This window comes from Ixodes scapularis, unplaced genomic scaffold (genome assembly GCF_016920785.2).
Source record: "Ixodes scapularis isolate PalLabHiFi unplaced genomic scaffold, ASM1692078v2 PGA_scaffold9__187_contigs__length_104089568, whole genome shotgun sequence".
NCBI lineage: Eukaryota > Metazoa > Arthropoda > Arachnida > Ixodida > Ixodidae > Ixodes > Ixodes scapularis.
Window position 1 is genome coordinate 67,843,318 of NW_024609884.1, and position 24,237 is coordinate 67,867,554.

At 45.7% G+C, this 24,237-nt stretch overlaps 2 protein-coding genes across 3 annotated transcripts in view; both read left to right on the forward strand.

Moving 5' to 3' along the window:
• The window catches only part of LOC115320180 (Kv channel-interacting protein 4), an 846,444-nt gene that overhangs the window by 770,798 nt on the left and 51,409 nt on the right, over positions 1 to 24,237 (forward strand). For both annotated transcript variants that reach the window (XM_042287346.1, XM_040502826.2), the window contains one exon: positions 17,326 to 17,450. In XM_042287346.1, coding sequence (XP_042143280.1) covers positions 17,326 to 17,450 — 125 coding nt within the window. The remainder of the gene's footprint in view (positions 1 to 17,325; positions 17,451 to 24,237) is intronic.
• LOC115320179 (regulator of telomere elongation helicase 1 homolog) lies at positions 13,635 to 17,032 on the forward strand. Its single transcript, XM_029980295.4, has one exon. The coding sequence runs from the start codon at positions 13,745 to 13,747 to the stop codon at positions 16,703 to 16,705; it is 2,961 nt and encodes a 986-aa protein (XP_029836155.3). The 5' UTR covers positions 13,635 to 13,744; the 3' UTR covers positions 16,706 to 17,032.

Here is a 24,237-nt window from a genome sequence, read left to right on the forward strand (position 1 = left end):
AACCAGCACATGCTGGTAATATGAAACAATGTCAGTGATGTAAGTAATACTAAATGATTTGTGAAAACAACTGCACTGTAAACAACGGGTAACGCTGCGACCACGCTCACCTTGAATACTGATCAGAATTACTTGCTTTCGACTAGATATTACTACGAACAAAAAAGTAACTGTGACTAGTTATTTCAGAAAGAAATTTACAGGCTCTCTTGGTCATCTCATGTATGCCAGGCGCCTACATATTAAGATGCAGCCGCCTGCGTTCACGGCAAAAAATATCCAGGACGTCCTCCGCTTGAACTTGAATGTCCCGGTGAACATTGAAAAACACTAGACCGAGCAGTCACTCATTCGAAGTGGATGCTCTCAGGCATGTTTTCAACCGTCGTAGTGAAGAGAACGAGCGTTCAGCTTCCGCCGTTCTCACGGGCAGAGTCGCTAGGATCTTGAGGAGACAATGAACGTTTGAGAATATAGGCCTCAGGACAGAGGGCGACCGCCTGTAGCGAAGACGTGACGGGCGTTTCGCGTTTCTCCCTCTTGCATTTGGGAGCCCATATGAGCAGCTCGCATTGGAGTACAGGAACTAAAACCCCTGAATAGAGCTCCAAACACTCTTCAGCGCCTGGAGCTGTCCCGCTTTTCAAGATCTTTGCAGACAGAAGTGACGAAAGTAATTGTAACGTACGCCGGTGCTTTTTAAATTTCCCATGCAACTGTGTGATCAGGTAATCCATAAAAGGAAGGAACACGGAGCGCTTAAAATGCTCTTCCGTACTTCCAACGGGAATGGTAGAGCGGTGACGTTGCCGACTTGTTACTCGCGGTATCTGAATTTCAACTTCCGCTGTCTCGGCCATTTTAATGGCGGCTTGGAATATTACCTAGTGTTTTTGGGTGGACGCTTGCTCTAACTTTCCTGCTTCGTGATTTTTTTTTTGTGTTGTTGTTTAGTTTTTTGTGAGAGTATAGCTATTATTTTGTTTTGTCTGGCCGGTACGCGTTGGTAATGCAGGGGTGCCTCAAAAAGCGGAGGGAGTTGTGTGCCGTGAGGAAGTTTTTAAAGCTGGTGTATGAGCCGCAACCACAATAGCAGTACACTCTAAAAAAATAGGTATCACCTTACAACGCTTTCTCCCATATAATGCACCCCAAAACTTTAGTTCGACATACAGCGCACTATATATAGTCGAACAGACGGCCCCAAATTTTACGATGGGCTTGATAACGGTGCGATTATTAAATAGCTAAAGTACGTATCAAAGACCCCAGAAATAAAACATTGAGGTTTTTCAGCAGAGCCAAGAAAACCGCGATTATTATTTTTTTTTTTTTTTGTAGACAGTAGCACGTACACTAGGTATTTTAATAAGTTGTACTACACGGCTATCAAGCCTCTCGTGAAAATTAGTACCATCGGTACGACGTCAGTGCGCTGTACGTTGAACTGAAGTTTTGGGGTGTTTTACATGGGACAAAGGGTCTAAGAATACACCCTTTATTTTTAGAGTGCAGAAGAGTGAGCTACAACGCCAGTATTCCTGTAAATGAAGCCTGCTCCGTTTCGAAAAATGAAAATGCAGCTTTTCCCGTCTTATCTTAACGGCACCTTCCTAGTCTTTGCGTGAGCGTCCGTACCGCCGAGTTCACCCTACTTCGTCATTGGGAAGGGGGGGGGGGGGTTAATAATGCCGTTGACCGCCCCCCCCCCCCCCCCCTTCCAACCCAATGAAGTCCTGGCTACGCCACTAGGTTGTACCGTGTCCAGTTGACTGGGAGTCCGTTTCACTGCGGCTTATCCCACTAACTGGTGGATAGTCAATTCCTCTCTGACTTGTGGGGTGTGACTGTGCGACATTGGGTACCGCAGTTTTTGTGTCTTCCAAGTCTGCTTTGGTAGGTCTAATGAAAGACATATATCTTCTGAGGTTGCTCCTTGTTGTCTTCACGACGAAAGACCTTGGTTGAGGCGTCTTTCCCACGATTGTTCCTGGGATCAATTTTCGGTGACTGTCGAAGACTCTGACTTTGGATCCTTCCCCGACTTCTGCAGCGGGTGCTGTATGAACGTCTGCGTACACCTTTTGCTTTCTAGGCAGTGCCTCGAGCTTTTCTTTCACGCTGTTAATTATTTCGGGTTTCAGGAGCTCTGTGCTGACTCGTTGTGTTGTCTTGGTTCGACGACTAACGAGCCTTTGTGCTGGTGATCCGAGCTCTTCGTTTCTTGGCACGTTGCGCATGTTTAGTAATGCCTTATTTATGTATGTTCCGTCTCTCTCGCATTTCAATGTTCTTGGCCACCTGCTCCGCTCTTTCAGCTAGTCCATTCGATTGTGGGTACCTGGGCCTCGATGTTTGGTGTTCAAATCCACATTCTTTTTTTAACTCACGGAATTCTTTTGCTGAAAGGTAAGGTCCGTTGTCCGACTCGAGTAGCCTTGGTGCACCATGTTTTGCGAACCAGCGCTTCAGTGTTTTGATGACGTCTGCTGATGTTTCACTTGTTAGCATTTTAAAGTCGATGTAGCCCGAGTAGCTGTCCACTATCAGCAGGTTGGTCTTTCTCGCATGTTCGAAGAGATCCACAGCGACTATTTCTTACAGGAAACTTGGTGCTTCTTTTGGTAGCACTGGCTCCTTTGGTGGCTTCTTCTGGCTTGCTTGGCACACTGCTAAACGTTATACAAACTTCTTTATTTGTTGTGACATTCCAGGCCAGTAGACTGTTTCTTTGGCTCTCTTGACATATGCAACTTCCAATTTCAAGATGTCCATCGTGTATCTGCCGGAGCAGTCGTTTCCTTCAGGTTTTGGGGATGATTATGCAGTTGCCCTTCAAGAGGACGTCCTCGTAGGGAGGAAGTTCGTCCCGGAATGGGGGGGTGGGGGACCAAAAGAGCTTCATTGCTTCTGACGGTCCACTCGTTTTTTTCTGGTGAGCCCTTGAGGGTTGCTTCGATGACTCCTTGTAGGTGTGGATCTTGTTGCAGGTCTCTCTTCAACTCCTCCATGTTGTTGGAGCCATGGGAATGATGGCCAACACTTCCATGTCCTGTGTCGCCGACGCTGCTGTTTCTGCCGGTTTACAGTCTCTGCTCAGTAGGTCTGCAATGACCAATTCCTTGCCTTTTTTGTAGACAATCTTAGGCACATAATGCTGCACATCAAGCAGCAGCCTTCAGAGGCGTGGCGGGGTTTTTCCCAGCGACTGTTGACTGATTGTTACCAGAGGTTTGTGGTCCGTTTCAACTATCAGAGGTCTTCCGAACATGTACTGGTAAAACTTCTGACAGTCCTATCTGATGGTCAATGCCTCTCTCTATCTGCGGATAGTTTTGTTGAGAAGAAGTCATTGCTGCTGAGGCATACGCCTCTGGTTTTTTTTATTCTGTAGGAGCACCGTGTTTAGCGCTGTCGAGCTTGCGTCAACCGAGACTGCCATGTCTTCATTCACGTCGTACTAAGCGAGTGTTGAAGCCTTTTTAAAGCTTCTTTGACTTCTTCCAGAGCGGAGTTCTGTTCTTCCGTCCATAGACAGTCGACATCTTGTTTGGCAAGTTTTCTTAGTGTTGTAGTTTTTTCAGCCGAGTTCGGAACAAATGTTTGCAGGTACTGTAGCATTCCTAGCAATCTCAAAAGTTCTGCCTTGTTCTTTGGCTAACCGATCCACTCATGACATTCACATTTTCGTCGACAATTATCAGTCCGTCTTGCGTAAGCATGTGAGAAAAGGAACTTTACTGTAGGTTGGTCGAACACACACTTGTCTGTGTTTAGCTTTGTTCCTGCTTCACGCAGTACTTTCAGGATAGCGTCTGTGTTTTTTTGTACCTCTTCGCTGGTCTGGCCGCGGACCAAGATGTCGTCCACGGAGTTCACCACGTTTGGAAGGCCTTCAAGTAGCTGGAACCTGTTTGAACACATCTGGTGCTGTAGCTATTCCAAACGGCACTCTTGTGAAGCAGTATCTTCCCTAAGGTATGCTAAATGCGAGGTAGTTCTTTGTCTTCTTGGAGACTTTCAGTTGCCAAAACTATTTTTTTTTTTTTGAGTCTAACAGCGTGAAATGAGTTGGTCCTTGGATCTGGGCGACTACCTCTTCGAAAGTTTTGAGAGGATAGTGTCTTCTCAGCAACACCTTGTTGAGTTCGACTGGGTCTAGGCAGATTCTGAGTTTTCCATGCTGTTTAACTTCCACCATTTGACTACAGAACTGCGTTGTTTCCGTGACTTTCTTTTACGATTCCTCGTCTTTCTACGATGTCGAGCTCTTCCTTTACTTCATCCATCAAGGCGTACGGGACCTTTATTGGTGGCTTGTTTTCCAGCTTTTGTGCTGTACCTTCCTCTGTGTCAGCTTCGTAGACAAAGTCTTTGGTGCAGCCTATCCCCTGAAAGATGCTTTCGTCAGCTTACGGTGTTTCAATCAAGTGTACACGCTTCACCAAGTTGAGAGTTTCACCTGCTGTCTGTCCAAGAACAGGTGTGACCTGGGCGTCCACAACAATAAATACATGTTAGGTTTGCTCTCTGTCCATTAACTTCGCACAATTCTTGGGTTTCCCCCACAACAAAAAGCTTGTGGTTAGTGTAGAAGACAGTGTTCTTTACCTTTCAAGGTACCATCTTCAAGCCGGCTTCGCTTGCTTCTTGCTTGGAAAGCACGTTACACTGCGCTCCCGTGTTCAGTTTCATAAGAACAGTTTTGCCGCTTCTGAACCGAACCTTCTCTAGCCATTCCGAGTTTTCTTGTTGGTTGTATAGCTCTGAGCTCGGGGACATACATTTCTTCACTGTCCGGGCTTTTTTTCTCCACAGCACTAACAAGTCGCTAATCTTTCACTTTTTTTTAGTTGCACACTACCACAAAATGGCCTACCTTGCGACAAGAGCTGCAGGTCTTGCCGTATGCTGAACACACTCCTCTGCCGTGTATCGATCCGCAGTACTTGCAATGCTTTTTCCAGTCTGTTCAGTGACTTGGGCTTTTCTGTTTTAGCGTTGACCGCATCCAAAGTTCTTGTTTCTTTTGCTGTCATTTCTTTCAGGTGTAGTGTCACCTGTTCGCTTGCTTGGCACAAGTGGATGGCTTTCTCCAATTCGATGGTCGGGTCGCCAAAAAGATTTTTCGCCACGATGATTCAGTCCCTTAGAAGCTGGTCAGTCAGGTTTCCAAATCGGCACTTGTTGGCCTGCAATCGCGCTGTTCTAAGGAAATCTGTGAAGCTCTCACCTTCTTGTTGCTTCATCTTGTTGAGCTGGTACCACTCATAAGCGGGGTTGATCTTCGGCGTGAACTATTCTCTGAACTTCACCTTTACTACTTCGACTGCCTTGCTCTCCGCCTCGCTCAGCGCGAATGTCTTCTAGGTATTCTGTGCATCGGACGCGATCGCGGTCATGAGGTTAGCGACTTGCACTTCCGGCGGTTTTTTTGTTGAGCTCAACCACAGACGCATACCAATCGTAGCTTTGAAGGCAGTATTCCCACTCGTTCGGGCCCAGAGACGCGACATCCAGAGGCTTGGAAGGCCGGAGCCCATTGTCCGCCGTCATTTTCGTTTTCCCGCGCCGTCACGACTACATTAACCAACTTCAGAGCAGGGTTGGACAGAAATACTCAAAAATGTATTTGGATATACAAATACTGGGTTACTTTAAAATGGTACCTAAAATACTGATACTGAAATATATCTGTAAAAGTGTATCGCGATACGTATCGGAAATACATTTTAAATAAAGGCAAAAAGTATTTGGAAATACAAATACAGGAATACATTTTAGGGAGGGCAGAAATACAAATACAGAAATACTGATACTGCAACACATTTTTCAAATTTATTTGAGACCAAATATTAGATGAAGCTTGGAGTTGGAAGTGGAAGTTTTTGATCCTGAAATTACTTTCCCGTAGGCTTGGCACTTCGCCTTGAAGGTAGTCATTTCGGACGACGAGGAGTCTTCAATGGGCTCAGAAAAACTTTCCATCAAGGACTGACCGTGATCCCTTCCCTGACATCCTGTCTGTCTGATGAGGGATGAGAAACGACGTCGACCTCTAAATAAATTCTCTGTCATTTTAAATCCCATCAAAACGTCCCCACGCCCCTGTCAAATAAGGACGCCCCTGTCAACATTTATCACATGACGTCACGGTGGAATGAACTGGTATTCTTTATCTGCAGGTGGTGGCCTTGAACATGAAACTTTAACACGCTGCTGTATGAAAGGACAATACATACTTTCATTGTAGGTTACCTCGTTGAAGATCGTGCAAGATTTTCGAGAATGGTGGGCCACCTGAAACATCCTGGAACACATGTCTTATCTTTTGTTACGGTTGAAAAAGCGATACGGTGGCATCCCTGTTGTGAAGGTGCTTCTTGCTGACCCTCCGCCACCGACGCATGGATTGCAGTCATCAGGTTTCGCCTTGCATACTCCAAATTGAGACCTTGTGGATTGCAACCTGATATTGCCGGCAGAGGTGCGAGCTCTCCGAGAAACAGCGCGCTCGAGACGAGTCGCAGGTGTACGAAGTCTGGGCCGGCACAGCGAGGCCACGTCTGACCTCCTTTCTGGGTTTCGGATCACCAGAGCAGCGGGTCAGTTTCACGTCGGCTGATCACGTACCCTTGAGCCGTGCAATATTACGGGCGCAGCCGCAGACGCATTAAAATATCTGTTGAACTTCACTGCGCGAATTATTCTACTATTTCAAGTCAACCACTGCCAGGCTCGTGCTGCAACAGACTGTGACTCAGCTTTGCCGGATGGGTGTACTGTGTACGTTAAGGCAAGAGAGACGGTTAGCAGCGGGCTCTGGATGCCCGCAAATAATGACTCAAGAAACCCCTTCTTAAGGACCTGCGGCACAAGATGCTCCGACTCCACTCCTGGCACGCCACCTAGTTCGAGCCCCCGACTGCGCAAAAGTTCTCAGAAGAGAGAAGAGAACGCATAGAAAAATAGTTGGGAGAATCGGAAGGAACCTTGGTCAGCATGGTAAGAATGCCCCAGCATCTCCTTGACCCTGGCGCCCTCAAAAAACGTTCCGATTTCACCAATACATTTCACCCTGATTGTATCGCGATACAAAGGAACATTCAAAATGTATTTCGATACAGAAATACAGATACTGGTGAAAAAAATGCACCTTGATACAGAAATACAGATATGAAATGTATTTCTGAAATACTATCGCGATACATTTGTATCGCGATACTGCCCAACCCTGCTTTTGAAGATGCCGTGTTCGATCCTGTGTGCTCGCTCCTTTGTATCGTTCCTGTTGGCTTCATCGTCTCGATCCCGCGTCTGGCATCATGTGATGGGTTTGAGAACTGTTTAATAAGCTTATAAAAATTACGACAAGGAGCAGCCCATACTTCGGCCTCGGAAGGCTGGATGGTTGGATGGATGTTAGCGGCTTTACCCTTTGTATCGGGCGCGGTAGCTTGTGCCACCTAGCCTAAACTATCTTTATGCCCCCGCCCCTTTTTCCTATCAATTTCCTTCCCTCTGTATTTCTGCAACCACCACCGGGCCGGTAAAAATAACCACCAGGTTGACCTTCGGGGCATCGGGCAAAACAAAGGAATAAGAAAGATAGAAAACGCACCCCCGCCTTCACCTCCCGGCCAGGAAGTCGCCAATTTTTCTCTGGTCAACCTATTTGGTGGTACTGCCAAACCAGACCCACTGGGAGACAGGGTTGAGGCCTCGGGCCGGAGCCATGCGGGAGGCAGTCTCAAATTTTCCTCTGACCTTCCTGTCCCCAGTTATGCTAGTTGCTGTAATTGACCTCGGTTTTCCCTGATCTGCTTCCACCACTTCTCTAACCTCCTCTTCGTCACCTCCACTCGCTTATAATCCACACCTCCATCGTCTCCACCTAAGCACAATGCCCCCGCGGCATCTGTTGGCCCAGAAGGTAGGGAAGAACTAAGCCTTTTGCACGTGAAAATCAGGTGTTCCATCGTTTCATTCTCCATTTTACATACATTACATATTGTATCTACATCTTCGAATTTAGCCCTATATGTCTTTGTTCTCAGTACTCCCGTCCTAGCCTCGAATAGTAAGGAGCTTCCCCGCGAATTACCAAACAATATTTCTTTCCTTATTTTTTGCTTATGTGATCTATATATAGTCAAAGCTCATCCATAGCTACAGCTGTAACGGAAGCCGCATCGTATCGCTGGCGATGCGGCTTCCGTTACAGTGCGTTCCATTGTATGTGTGCGTTTCTGCGTTCGCGTGTGATGGGAGAGGTCCTCGCCAGAGTTATGGTTCCCAAATTGACGCGAACGGTGGCCGGCACTGCAGGCTGCCAAGTTCCTCGGTCATATACTAGGGCAACCTTGAAGTTCGTGATCGCTCGGGAGACCCATTGGACAAAAGAACGGAGACTTGGCGCGAAACTCGAGCCCTCTAGGTGTTTGGCAATGAATCTTGTCGTGAAGTGCTTAAAACCAAGTTGGGAAATAATCGTGATTTTTATTAGAAATCATATACGTATAGTCATTCATATGAAATTTAAATTACATTTATTTTATTTAAGATTCATTTAAATTTAATTACCTTTAGTTGTTTTAAGAACTATTTGATTCTAATCAAATTTACTTTATTAAAACGTGATTCGTATGATTTAAGTCAGTGTAGCAAGAAAGAAATTTATCTTTATCACTAGATGTAGTTTTAAACACGGTACTGGTATGATTCTTCAATCCGTCCAATCGCTGAAAACTGCGGAAAAAGAAATCACTGAATTTAATTGTATCGTATCGTGAAGTTTAATTTAATAACTTTTTTATACTTGATGTAATCCTAGAGAAAAAAAATAAACAGCTTAATTTGTTTAGTAAGTGAAACATCTTTACTTGTATTACTTCGTTTAATCAAAGCATCAGCAATCTTTGAGTTGACAAATATGAAAACCTTGTGAAAACAGCCTCAACTCATAGTTTCTTTCTACTCTTGAAAACCTACAGCCGAATTTCAGCTTCGTGCGCACGGTGCCACACAGGTACGTAGCCAGGGGGGGGGGGGGGGGGGGGGGGGCATGGGGCCCTGGCCCCCCCTGAAATTGTCCATTTTGCTGGGACCTCCTCTCCCCCCTCCCCCTTATACAGCATTTTCTCATGGGCGTGCCGCCCCCCAAAACAAAATCCTGGCTACGTGCCTGGTACCACAGTTGCAATTTCCTCTGCGGCCGGCTCCGACTAACTATTAACCGCCACCCTGGAAGCACCAAAACTCCCAAAACAACCCCCCCCCCCCCCCAAAAAAAAAAAAAAAAAAAAAAAAAAAATATATATATATATATATACCGTATTTTCCGGACTATAGTCCGCACCCGGTGTATAGTCCGCAGGGGGAAATTTGGGGTCAAAAATAAAAGATTTTGCTTAGATAGCCCGCACCCGGTGCATAGCCCGCACCCGGTGCATAGTCCGCACCTGGTGCTTAGTCGACACGAAAATCTTCTCATAGGCGGCACACGTTTACAAGTGTCTGCTTTTTAGCTCACAATAAAGCCTATAATGTGCAGAAATCATCGTTAACTTACACTTTCGTGCAAAAAATTCGTCACGTCTCGTCATAATAAACGATCTTGAAAAACATAGTTCCTGTATAGTCCGCACGCGTAGATGGTCTGCACAGCCAGAAATTTCAACTTTTAAACATGTATAGTCCGCGGACTATAGCCCGGAAAATACGGTATACTATATATATATATATATATACGTATATATATAACGACTATAGGTTGGTTTACACACTTGTGACTGCTTACGATCGAGTGCGTTACAACCTCTTGTGATATCTAACGACGGGAGAACAGACAGGCACTCTTACGCCACCTGTGAGATGACCCTGGAAATGCATTTCACGAGAGCGAAAGTTTTGCAATATTTGTAAAATCAAAAGTGCGTACTATCTTATGTTGGGTAAAGTACATCTAAAAACTACTTGAAGTACAAAGTAAATGAGGGATAATGTATCTCAAGTAGTAAGTACATGAGGCGCAATGTACTTGAATTAAATTATTTAAGTACAATTCAATTTTAAAGAAAAGTACAAGCACTTTTGCCACAATTTTTAATGATGCCCTTTCATTCCCCTCTGTAATTCTTTTTTTTTTTTTCTTTGTTTTTTAACTGGTGTGCATTGTCTCAGGGGTAATCAGGGATGCATTCGTTATTTTCGAAAGTGTTCGCGAATATAGGATAAAGTAAAGTTGCCACAGAGTAGTTGTTTTACTCTCGCTGACGAACTATTCATTATAAGCAACTTATAAGGCACTTATTTGTATCGGTATGAAAACCGCCATTACTTCATCCAGAAAAGTGACCAGATGACGTCTCGAAAACCAATAGCATAATAATACACCATTTTTTTCTCTTTTTTAGATTTGGGGAGTGTGTTTTGATGTCGGGATGCTGTACTTTCTTTGGAAAGTACCAGAAAAGATGGTTTAAGCAAAGTGCAAGCACCAGTGGCGTGATGGCTCCCACGGAAAGTAGTTTTTTTCGCGCCCCCTGTTGATGGCTTTGTGTAAAGTCTTGCTGTCCATGAAAGCGGACTGGCTATGTCTCAGTACATATATTTCATTCGATTGTGCTAAACGCACACGGAGGGTAGATACTAAACAAGATAAGATCCTGTCAAACCACCTTTTAATCCTTGCCTGGCGCCCATAGTTTTGGGGCAAACAAATAGGACATTTAAAAATGGCGTATGTTATAAATAATTTTAAGCCAGAGACAAAAAGAAATAAAAAAAAAAAAACGGTCGCGTTAGCAGTCTGATAGATCGCGAAAACGCTTACGTCAGTTTATAGACATCAACAGAAAAGGGCTGTTTAGGATTCTGGCATTTTATTTGGCACCTTTCATTATTCACAGAACAAGTATAAAATATGAATTATACATCGTGGCACTTCATAAATACGACAACATTTTTCTTTTTTTTTTATTTTTGCTCTCGCTGAAGCGAGTTTGTCTACAACGTCATTAGAGCCAATATTCGCACTTTCTTTTCTTTCCACACTCTGCAAAGTGAGATCACAAAGTCCGTCCTAACCCATGGAAGTTTGCAAATACAAAAGTATTAATTTCAACTTGTTGAACGACCTGTCGCAGTCAGCGATAGAAACTGATATGTTTACGAGTATCTGAATGGCGATGCGAAGATTGGGAAAGACTCTCTCATCTCCCTACAGTGCAATAAAGTGAAAAAGTTTTTCAGGTCTTAATACTTCTCTCTCAACATGCGCTTCTTTCTTTTTTCTTTCTTTCTTGTTTGTTTTGGCGGCCACCGTTTTTTGGCACGAGGAGGGAACTCTGCACTAGAAGCTCGGACAGAGAGCTTTCGGTCCGAGGAGCCTTTTGTTCCATCCTAACTCAGGACTTCGTCCTCGGGTACTCGTCGGCCCGGCACCCCCTTCCTCCCCGCACCCCTCATGTGGTGGCGCCCGGGGCACGTGCCACACACAGGGTATGCCACTTACAAGTATGCATACTCGGAAGAATGCATGTACTTCAAGTAAAGTAGAAATCTTCTAAACCTACTGAATGTATTATGTGCAATATACATAAAGTACTTCCCAATACTGGCAATCTATGATAAATAGTCGCTTATAGCATTGTCTTGTGTTTTTCAAGCTAATAGTGAAAGAATGATGAAAGGAAAATATATGGAAATCGCAAGTGTTCCCCAGCTACTCCATAGAAGGCGCCCGTGTGTTTACTCGTCATAAGAGATCATAAGAGGTCGAAACGCACCCGGTCGTATAAGGTGTCGCAAGCGTGTGACCGAGCTTCAGGAATCATATGTCCTGTAACTTGAGCACTCTTTGCGAGTTTTCTACCAACAATGGCATTAGCTTTTGGTTACAAAATGCTCGAGGTGGCTGCGGTGCTCACGTAACTCTGTGATAAAGCAGTGGCAAGCTCGTGTACTGACAACGCCGCCTAGAATAATCAAAGCCCATGCACTAGCATTTCCACGCCATCACATGTGAGATCGGGTGCGCATACACGATTGGACACGAGCGTTCGACTGGTATTGATATTTGATTGATATTTGCCATTTTCGAAAAATAGTTTAATGTTGCCAACTGAGGTGCTACATATGCGTGCTATATCCAGTAACTAAACAAATATATATATTTCTGCACACGCGTCTTCGTGAGAGAAAAAGTGTTTGTGGGCAAGAACACTTCTAAATTTCACTCTCTGGTTAAATATTTTGAAAATATGCATTCCTGTGGAAACGGGGCAGGATTCTTTATTGGGACGAAAAGACGGGACGGCAGAAGAGGACCCAAAAAACGGGACTGTCCCGGCCAAAACGGGACGTCTGGTCACCCTACACCCTAGGCTTCGTTCGCTAAAACGTCGTTCGATCAGGTCAGTGCCTCCCAGGTCGTACCCAACTCAACATTAATCACGGCACATGGTGGTGTATTAATACTTCAAGATTTATAGTTTCTACCATTTTGGCGCACTGAATAGAAAAGTATCTGTAAAAATAAAAAGTAACTTCATTTAGTAACAAGTTACTGGTAAATGTACCTAAGGTACAGATACAGATACCAAGAAATGAGAGTACCTAGGTTTGTACCTCAGGCAGGGGCGGATTTATTGTGGGGTTCCGGATATCCTGACCCCCCTCTTGACTTTTACATGTGTAAAATTTAGGGCGTACAAACAAGGGAGAGGGGGAGGGGGTTCCTAAATATATGGTACGCTGACCAACACCTGACACCCCCCCTCTCAGGAAATTCCTGCATCCGCCCCTGACCTCAGGTACAACGAAAGTACTTGGATACCGATTTCCAGTTACTTGTACCCACACCCAGGTGCTACTTTACAACCCTGGCTGCGACCTTGCACAATGTTTGCCGGGTGTCGGGCGATATGCCCGATACCTGGCAGACAGTTGAATGAACGTTCTCATGAAAAACAACATCATCAACAACAACGGCTACACGCACGAACCCACACACACGAAACGGATGCTTTTCTTGCAACCGCCCAGTTTATTTTTTATTTCTGCAAATGGAGGATGGCAAGCATAGTTTTTCATTTTTTTTTTTTATCCTTTTTCGTAAATTTCCCTTGCTCCAAAATGTTTCTCTAGCCAATGATGTTAAAATCACGGCCCTACCAGGTTCTAATTTCCTGCCTTCGCATATATTTTCCAAAATTCGCGCGAAAGTACACTTTCTGTCAACGTTTTAAGAAGGATATGTCGCAAATGAGTTGTCGATTCTGAATTACGCGCCGATATCAGATGCCGCACGTCAAATCGCCGTGACCGTGCGCCGCCGCCGACGAATATCCGGCACCGACCGCGCCACCGACGCCGCACCGCTGACGCCTCCACACCGCCGCTACCGCTGCCGACTAAAAACGACCGCCACTCCGCCACGCCGCTGCCGGTCGAAATGACATCGACGATAGTTTATTTTTGCAGTGAGAAAACACTGCTCCTTTTTGGAATGGATCGTTTGTTAGTTTTGTAATGTGTGTAATAATGACGTGTTTGCTTGGTTAGTCTCTTTGTTGTTGTTTTTTCGTTTCTTTTTATGAACTGGCAACCGCCCTATCTCGTTTCAAGGTCTCCAATCCAACACCAATCCAGATCCATTTATGTTTCCCGCGCTCGGTGTTTTTTGCAATGGGATATTTTCGCTTACATTAGTGCGGAGTGTAGGGATAATTGCTTTCCAAGCATGTCTTCACCGATGCTAGTTATAAAAGGGGTCACCATCCATTTCCCGCACGAGCCGTACGATGTCCAGAAGATATACATGGAGAAGATGATTGAATGCCTCCAAAGCGGTGTGAACGGCATCCTCGAAAGTCCGACGGGAACAGGAAAAACGCTTTCTCTGCTCTGCTCATCGTTGGCTTGGCTCGAAGATCGCAAAGCATACCTTCAGCTGAATGCTGGAATGCACAAGAGCGCTGACACCAGTTCGTCGGGACTCCTATCACACCTCGAGCATCTGTTCGGACCATGCGACGGTGTCGTGCCTAGCAGCTTATCCCCGAAAATAATATACAGCTCCCGCACACATTCGCAGCTCTCTCAAGCCATCAACGAACTCAAGAAAACGAGTTACAAGTACGTGAGGTCTGTAGTCTTGGGATCGCGAGATCAGCTATGCATCCATCCGGAAGTGCAGAGGCTGCAGGACAACGCATCGAAACTCAGGCTGTGTCGGCACAAGGTCACCACCAGGAGCTGCCAGTTTCACCTGAACTACGACACCAAGATGACGCGATCGGAGTTTCAGGAGCAATCAGTAATGGACATCGAAGACCTGGGCAAACTTGGAAAGAAGTTCGCCTGCTGTCCCTACTACGCAGCCAGGACCCTCAAGGAGAAGGCGGACATAATCTTTTTGCCGTACAACTACTTAGTGGATCCCAAGTCTCGAAAAGCGCACGGTGTGGACCTCGCAGGAAACGTCGTCATATTCGATGAAGCGCATAACATTGAAAACATGTGCGAGGAGAGCATGTCGTTTCAATTGCTCTCTTCTGATGTGGCCTTGTGTATCAAAGAGGTGAGTCACGTGGCCGATCTGAAGCAGCAGAAAGAAACTGAATCCGCATTCGGATCTGAGGGTGCAGAGCCCGACTTCACACTCCTGGATATTGCCAAGGTCAAGGCCATATTGTTTTCCATAGAAGGCACCATGGACACGGCGGTGGCACAGGCCTCGGGAGAGTCAGTCACGAAGCCAGGGAACTTTATGTTTGAGGTTCTGAACATGGCAGGTGTAGATCGTGTCAACAAAGATGAGCTCCTCGATCTCTTGGATAAGATGGTGTCTTTTCTGGAAGTCAATGCAGTAGGAGCCTTCAGCCCGAAGGGGACTGGGTTAAACCGGCTCTCAACGATCCTGAACAGCCTTTACGCTGTTGAGGGTGATGGATCCTCCGTGGAGTCAATTTTCAAGCAGAAGTACAAGGTGCACATACAAAAAGATATAAATAAGAAAAAAGGGTCCCAAGATGTTTGGACGGTGTCTAGAGCAACAAACAAGAAGCCAGACTGGACACTGAACTGCTGGTGTTTCTCGCCGAGTGTCAGCATGACTAACCTGCTAAAGCAAGGCATCCGCAGCATCATCCTGACCAGTGGAACACTCTCGCCTCTCGGGTCATTCGCATCTGAACTGGGTATTCCATTCCCTGTACAGCTAGAGAATCCGCACGTCATCTCGGACAAGCAGATTTATGTCAGTGTGCTTAGCAATGGCTGTGACGGACAGTTGTTAAACTGCACCTATGAGAACCGAAGCAACACAAGCTATTTGGCATCTCTTGGTCGGAGCATCAGTAACTTCTGCCGAGTCATCCCTGGAGGAGTTCTTCTCTTTTTTCCGTCGTATGCAGTGATGAAAAGCTTTGTTGAGTTTTGGACCTCAAATGGGATTATGGCTTCCCTTGCCCTAGTTAAGCCTGTCGTAATGGAAATGCAGAGAAGCGTCGACTTCTCTACACTCATCCAGGAGTACTACGAGAATGTGGATTCGGCTGAGAAGAAAGGCTGCATTCTCATGGCTGTTTGTCGGGGCCGCATGAGTGAAGGAATGGACTTTGCTGATCAGTATGCACGGGCAGCTATTATTGTAGGCTTCCCACTTCCTCCGTGCTTTGATCCACGAGTCCAGCTGAAGAAGCAGTATCTCGACGAGTCCGCATCAAAGAGTACCTTCTCGGGAAATGACTGGTACCTTCTTCAAGCAACCCGAGCTGTTAATCAGGCCATTGGGCGTGTCATTCGGCACCAAGATGATTTCGGAGCAGTCCTGTTTTGTGACAAGCGCTACAGCGAGAAACGCAATCTGAGCCAATTGTCCAAGTGGATTAGGGAAAGGACCAGGGTCCAGTCAAATTTTGGCACAGTTTTAAGGGAGCTTTCCAACTTTTTCAGGGGACCCGGCACGAGCAACAGGAGTCACACAGCAGCTCTTAGAAGCGGCAGTCTATCCTCGACAAAAAACGAGGGACTGCCCAGTAACGCTTTTGGAATCTCTTCGAGTAGCCACAGCAAACCTAGTGAAAGGTATGACTCTTTTAAATCTCCTGCAGTTGATGAAGTGGCCAGTGATGTTCTGCTGAGCTACATGCCTCAAGTGGACAATGAAACAAGATCTATAAGAAGTGTGGGGGAAACTCGACTCAGCATCTTTGATGCACTTAACACGACCCCAGTGTCCAAAGCAGTGGACTTCTCTAGCTACAGCAAAATAAACTTTCGTAGTGACGCTGACACGGACAGTGAGTTTTCCCAGAAGACGAAAAGGCGAAAATATCTTGTGCCGTTGAAAGGCATCGAGCCAACCACAGGTGCCTGCTCGTCACGGGAAAGTGCTGCCTCTTGTAGCAGTGCTGTTTCCAGTAATGCTGCCTCCAACAGCACTGCTCCCACTTCCAAGGACATTTGGAAAAACATACTGGGCTCCATGAAGAAAAGTCTTGGGGATCACGACTACAACTCTGTGTGTATGAGCATGAAGACCTTTGTTCGGACACAGGACTCTGATGCGCTTGCTCAAAGCCTGGCACACTCCCTTCTCAATGCCCGGGATCGGGAATCCTTGCTTGCGCAGCTAGCAAGAGTGGTGTCCTCATCAACAAGGAAAGACTTTGTGCTCAAGTGCCGTTCTCACTGGTGAAAGAGCTACCTAGTGGACAGAGCTAGCTTTTATATACCAAGTCTCTGACCAAATGACTCTTCTAGAAGAAGACCAGTCACATTTATTATTTTATTTAACCTGCTTTGATTTTGGATGCATGAAAAATTTCCAAAAATGTTTTTATTTTCACCTTTGCTTGAAAATGGCACGTTTGGCTATTTTGTTAGCAATGGAGAACTGTTCTTTTGTGATTTCCTAACCTGACCAAAAGTGTAAACTTCGTTTCTTTTGTGTTCTTTACAACAGAAATTATAGCAAACATGTCTATAAATGCACTTTTAAAATAAAATCTTGTTTTCCATTATATGCTTCCTTTGTTTCTACGTATGCTCACTAGGTGAAGTATTGATCATTATAAAATGAGAAATTCACTCGCACAGCATATTTTCTGGCATTAACAGATGGAATGTTGTTAGCTCTTAGTTTAAACATGCAAAATGGCTGTGCTACTTTGTTCAAGTGAGGTCCAATCGAACATACTTTATTTTTGTCTCGTCTGTGCAATGTGAGATAGTGTATGGGAAACAACCTTGTCCTGACCTAGTCATCTAAGGTTGTTGCTTGTGCTTATAGTGTCATTCCTTTTTTTCTCATTTCAGATAGTGAAATAGATGAACTAGAAGGACCCACAGTGCACTACAAGCCAGAAGCCATCGAGACGTTGTGCCAGCTGACAAAGTTCAATAAGCGGGAGCTTCAGCTCATGTACAGAGGTTTTAAGCAGGTATGTTAAAAGTCATGTCATCAGTTTTCCTCTAGGATGCTCACTCCTGCAAGCCCTGTCGATGAGCAATTCAGTATTGCCTTGAAGCTGTTTTCTTTTATTATCGTATCTTGCGAAGAAGGTGAAGTTCACCAGCAATTCGATGGACTCTGATTCACCCTATGATGTACTGCAATGGACGATACGAGCCATCTTTACCAATCCAGCGCTTCACTCGTGTCGTGTGACTTCAGGCTCTGCGTGCCATTTTGCCCAATGGGAGGGTCACCTGACACGCTTTGAGCTATGTATTTGCTTCGGTGGCTCGTAGCAGCCCCTGCATCATGGTGAGGTGAAATGAAGTATAGTTCTTTCCCTTACTGAATATCTTGAGATTGAAAAATTTTGAATTGTACTGTCTCCTTATCTTAATTCTAACATCAAAGAAGATGTGCATAGCGAGTAAATATTCCTTTAGATAAACATCCTGTACAAGTTTCGCTTTTTGTGAGCTTCTGAATGCCCAGCGAGGTCTTGTCAGCTGTTATATCCTACTCAACCTAGGGTAGACTATAAATGTTGAAAAATGTTCTCTACAGAGAGTGGCAATAACAAAATAAGTTTAACCCCTCAAGTGCCTGAGCTCGTCAGCCACTTTCTGGCTAAAAATGCCGTAGACGAGCCCAGCTCGTCCGCGGTAGCGCTCACTTCCATGGACGGGCTAGGCTCGTTTGAGTAGTTTTGCGGCGCTGATCATAGATGGGCATCACTCGTTTTATTTGGCAAATATTTTTTTCACCTCCGCTGATTTTTGCGTAATAAACTTTTCAAATTTTATGTGTGATGCTAGAGGAATAACAATTTCAAAATAAAAAAAATATGGCACTTTTCGGTTACTTTTGGAAAAAAAAATTTGGCACTTAAGGGGTTAAACAGCAGCAGAGGTTTTTGTAATGGTATGTGTGGACTGAGACGGACGAAGCTCGACGGTTAAGGGAAGTGTGTGTGCACGTTCAAGAAAAGAAAAACGCTGAGACTGGGTTCTGACATGACTGTCCACTTACAAACATCTTCAGCATGTTGCATGCAGCAGTAGGATGAAAGCAGAAGCTATCACCCCTGTCCTCCTGGACATCTTCACTGATAGCTTTGTATCCTGGGCAAAGCACTTCGGTGCTTGTGCGGCAGCCAACAGTTGCAATGATGCCCAAAAGTTGGCGTACATACCGACACGCTTGCGCGGAAGAGTCTTCAGTGTCTTTCGGCATCCTTCCGAGAATGAGGAGGCCATTTTTTCAGATTAGTGAAGGTCTTGACTCGTCATTCGGCGTTAGTGGTTCAGCATGCTGTGTCTGCTGCATAGTTTCGATAACACTGTTGTCGACCCGGAAAAGCTCTGGACAACAGGGTTTAAAACAGTGCAGAAGGACTCGATTCTAACCACCCATATTTTTTTTTTCCAATTCTTGATGCTTCACAAGGAGGGGGTGCTTAAAGGGACAATGAAGACGATTTTACTTAATTTTTTTAAATGGCGTTTTTATGCTTCTCGGGAACATAGCATGCTGCCCAATTTTTTGTAGACATTTGTGACACATATTTTTGTGCCTACGAAAGAAGTAAAGAAATCGAAACTGAACAATCTCCATTCTCGTTTTTGGGCCTGCGAAAACGGAGGTGACGTAGGGAGTGACGTCAAGTGTGAATAGTCGGTATCGGTAGTATTTAGGAGATCGAGACTCTGGTTACCACGGTGGGTTATAGCAGCGCAGTGGCACGGTTGTTTCGTCGAATCTGTGAACATGGACGGCAATGCCGCTCTCGCGAGCGAGTTCAAGCTTCCGTTCAGTGACCCAACACAAACGGAACGGTAGTATGTGTGTGGCGGCCTACGCAATCACCCGACGGAGACCGCCCAGTCGGTAACGAGCGGCCCGCATGCCGAAGTGCCCTTAGTTGCTCGTTGGCCGTTTCGCGTCCAGCGTAGCAAAGGAAAAAACAATTATGCTGCTTTATTTACGGTTTAGTAATCATTCCCGGTCCGATTTATACCTTTCGTGGTTATTCAAGCGGAAATTAGAACAGTATTTCTAAAAATCGCGAACCAAAACGTGATCGAGGGCACATCTCTTGTTTCGACCCATCTCTGACGCGTCTCTTGTGACGTCGCACTTCTTGGCCTCGCACCGGTCACGTGAGCTCCGCTTCTCCTGGCTTCTCTCGCAACTCTCGGGGCGTTGCCCCAGTCGATCCTGGTATGATTATTACCGTGACTGTTTAATTGATTTGCGCGGCACGCAAGCGCCGGTTTCGGCTGAAATTTGGGCAACGTGGCCTGAGACGTGCCTGGAACCCAGTTCAATTGAAAAAAGATGTCCGAAATTGCCTTCCTTGTCCTTTTATGGACAGTGAGGACGCTAAATGTTACATAATTTCAGCAAAGATATATTACTTTCTTTTAAGTGAAATAAAAGGTAAAATAGAACACGGAAGACACAACAAATACAGGAGATTGTCACTCTGACGAAAATTATCCCTAGAGAAGGGGAACAAGAGGGACAAAGGCCAAACACAAATCTCCAAACACAGCTAGTGACTGGTGCACAACCGGAGAAATCCGCCTGGTCCGGGTATTGAACCTGGGACCTCTCCATTTCCAACGGAGTGGTCCTGGGTTCGATACTCGTACCAGGCGGATTTTTTCAGTCGCGCACCAGTCACCCAGCTGTGTTTGGAGATTTGTGTTTGTCCTTTGTCTCTCTTATTCCCCTTCTCCATGGATAATTTTTGTCATTCTTGTCCAGCTCGCTTGCACCTTTGCATTTATTTGTCATTATAATCATTGTCACTTTACTTGCCGGCACAGCTCAGAGCACACCATGCAGCATGCTTCACTCAATCACTTTCACTCGACAACGAGTCCTCGCTGCATCCGTTCGAGCTGCTGCTGCTTCAGTTGCTATCTGTGTCCCACAAGAGGTCGTCCTCAGATCTGTCAAGACTTCTTGAAGGACTTGACCATGACGTCGGCCTGGACCCTCTTCCACGCCTCCGAGGTCTAAGTCGCGACGGTTAATGGGGAGGCTTTCTACAGCCTTCCGTTGGAGTCTTTTTACTGTCGGGGCTCCGGATCCAATCCTTGTATTCTTGACACAAATTCTCTTTGAACGGCTTATTTATCGAGACGTTCATGGACTGAAGTACTGAAATCATCCCACCTGGCATGACCACCAGATCACAGCTGCTGTCCTGGAGCTCTGTTTTTACCTCCGGGGTAAGGGGCCCACGGTAAGCGTCCAGCACAAGCATAGAATGCATGCCGTCCAATCCGCCAAGCGATGCTCCGGGGCAATGTTGTTACATAACTTTGATCCAATCCAGCATAAGCTTCCTTATCATCCAGCCTTTTTATTGGACACGGACGATGACATCCTCCAGAAAAGTCTCGTTCTTAGGCATACCGTATTTACTCGAGTAATAGCTGCATTGTTTATGAAGAAAGCCTGAGGGTTCGCTTTTCCGCAGAGCACGCAGATTGCCAATGACCGCGATCGACAGCATGATTCTAGCTGTTTACAAGACAGAGATAACGTCTTCGTGCAAAGATACCATCTGTGAAGATTGCATTTGTACAGAGAATCGTGTTCTCGATCTGGTTCTTCGTATGTTATTTATGCACAACGCAATGATTGGCTGTATATGTGCTTTGCGGGAAAGTATACACAAGGGCCTTGTTCATAAATAGTGCGGCTATTACTCGAGTAAATACGGTATTCTTCCACTTCAGAATAATGTACGGCGGGAGCTTTCGGCCGTCTGCCGTAATGTATAACATAACCATTACGTGCTGCTTCTCATAGCCTGTGGTCCGGATTTTGTTCTCTCACGCGCCTACTTCATTAACGGTCGACGTCCTTGGCATGTCAAGATAGACTGGCGTCTCATCCGCGTTGCCAATCTGGCCAAGGCCATAGCGGCGTTTTCTGCGCAGCTTCACACACTGCTGAAAACTGGTCAGCTTATCTTCAAAGTCGGCCAGCAACTTTTGACATAACGTCATGCGGCGTCTTAAAAAAAATTAATTTCTCTTCATCACCCGTTCCACCCAGCCATGGCTAGCACGGAACACCTTACAAGAGATCTGCTTTTGTGTCGCAATTTCCATCGCTTTTCGCTGGATGGAATCAGCTGTTGCAGCAAAGCCGCTGCACCTTTCACTGCGAATGAACTCGCAGACTTTCTCTTCGAGCTCTGGGTGCCGGCCCTTCCGTGGTCCCATGAACTTCTTACAGGTCGCAGTGCTCTTGAAAATCAGCTCCCGCCGCTTTCTCTACCGAATCGCGCAGGACCTGTCCACGCCGAAATTCTCAGCAGTGCTGTGATTTCCATTCTCTTCCGCAAACGAGACCACTATTCTCTTGAACACTGAACGAATAGGAAGTTCTCTTCGCACTCAAGCTGATGCGAGACTGATCAAAGACTGGTCGAAAGCCACCCAAACAAAACAAGGATGGCCTTTCGACACTGACGCAGCTGATGCTCCTCAAAAAGAAAGGTAGAAAGAGCAAGAACACTTAAATCCGTGCGAGCACACGATTCATGTGTCGCCATCTATCCAGTGATTTTGAAACTTATTTCCAGCGATCAACGTTGCCAACAGCTTGGCGATTCCAGTCTCACCTTCCACTGAGGAACAGTGGCACAACGCTCTCAAATTTTGAATGCATTTAAAAAAGGGATGCTTGCATTCGCGTGCAAACTTTTTTTTACCGTTCTGACTGGATAATTGCGGAGGGGGAGGTGCTTAGAATTGCATAAACACGGTTAATATTGGAAATTCCACATGTGCACAGTGTCCTCCAGATGCACATGCTCATCTAATCACATATTTGTGGGGGCCATACCACGGAGTAAAATCAGCACTAGATTAACCCGAACGTTAGCTCGTGTAAATCAGGAGCGTTACATGTAAAGATGTAACCAGGTGGGAGAGGAAATGAATATCAAAAAGACGATTATTCACTGTTGATGAATTGCAGTTCCCTGCTTCTCAAATGCGCAGATGCGACACTGATAGAGCAATCTTGTTCGCGGGCAAGGACCGTTTCCAACATCTCCCTCTCCAATTTTACTCTGTCCTGCCACCTGCTTGTTGTCGAGTAAGGGAGAATAATCCTTTTAATGTTTTGGCAAGTGAGACTCGTAGCCGTTAAGCGAAGCCGCATGCTCTCGTCGTCCGTCATCTAAACAACGACCAGTCTGGCCTATATATACACTCGACAGCAGCTCAGAGGAATCCTGTACACAACGTCAGTGGTGCAAGGCACAAAGTGCTTGGATTGCTTCTTGTCACAATTCTGTTTCTTAAATTTATTCATGTTCCTGCTCAACATCGTGCACATTTTTGACAGTTTGCAGGGGGCTGTGAAAACTAAGGTTTCTATATACTGAAAGGTAGCGCAAACCATTGTCTAAAATGGTGAAGAGACATTCCTCCTTGCCCATGCCCTTTCCCTCAAAAAGTTTATCTTTCTCCTCCCTCCAATGGGGAGAGCAAATCGTCTGCTTCTAGCGCAGGAGTTACGGTGATTTCAGAACGACGCCATGCTTTGATTGGTTTTGCTTGAAAGGATAATAGGGTAGACCTCGATGCTAGTTGCCTTGAGGTCTACCCACTATTTTTAGAGTGCACCCCTTAGGTGCCCGTTTCCGGGTTGACGAAAACCCTAGCCAAACGACACCTAGTTCCCCCTATCGCAAAGGAGCGGAGTGAAGCCGATGGATTTCGGCTTCGGTCCCATTGGCTATCGCATCAGTTTCAATGACCCCCACTTCATGGCGCTGCGTGTCTGCGCTGCAAGCCCGCCGGTAACACGAAGTGTCAAAGGTCAGAGCGGCGAGGAGAGCTGGGAGAGCGTGCGCTCGGCTGACGCAAATATGTCGTAGACAAACAAGGGAGCGAAAGAATGACAAGCATGCTTTCACATTTACAACTCATTAGAAGTGCTTAGGTGTATCTTGAGCCTTCTTTTTTTTTTTTTTTTGAACCATGACCACGGCTGCAACGTGATGCCATCTTGCTGCACTGTGGATTGTATGTATAGTGTTGCGAAAGGGAAGAAGCTTTTTATTGTCCCGTTGGGAAAAGAAAATCTTCAGCGATGAAGACAATGGCTTCACCGGATCGGTTGGAAAAGTTTCGTTTCGACTGCCTCCAAGGGAGATGAGTGTATCTGATGTGTAGTTACATGCACAAGGCACATAAATAGCAGACGTTGCCTTCCTCTGTGCGCATGTGCACAGTTGTAGGTACTATTCAATGTTTATAAAATGTGTATGAAGTAAACCAAGCTGCTGGTTTGGTGAAACAATCGTTAATACTAAAGATTATTGAAAGTCCTGGGTTAGCACGCATTGTGCTGTCTTTTATTTGCCTAACCCGAATGATGCCGAGTGTGCAAATGCTCTTCATTCAAGATACTATCAACGCTTTGCAGCAGCTGTGCTCCCGCCATAACTGACCTTCAGTTTTTGTTTCCTCTTATTGTGTTTATTTCACTGCATCATTTCTGCAGCAGGGCAGGTTATTGCCATTTTAGATTCTACTGTGTCCTTCTCCCCAGCCTTTTGTGGAGGCTCTTCAATGCCCGTTTCAGTGGCTCGGCATCTGGGTAAGACAAGAGAAGGTGAGCAATGGCGGCTGTAATCTGGCACATGTGCAAAGCGTTTATACTCCATCTCACGAGTTGCATTCAGCAGAGTTCCGATTTGCTCTCCTTTGACGAGCACTCGCGAAAGGAAAGCAAAT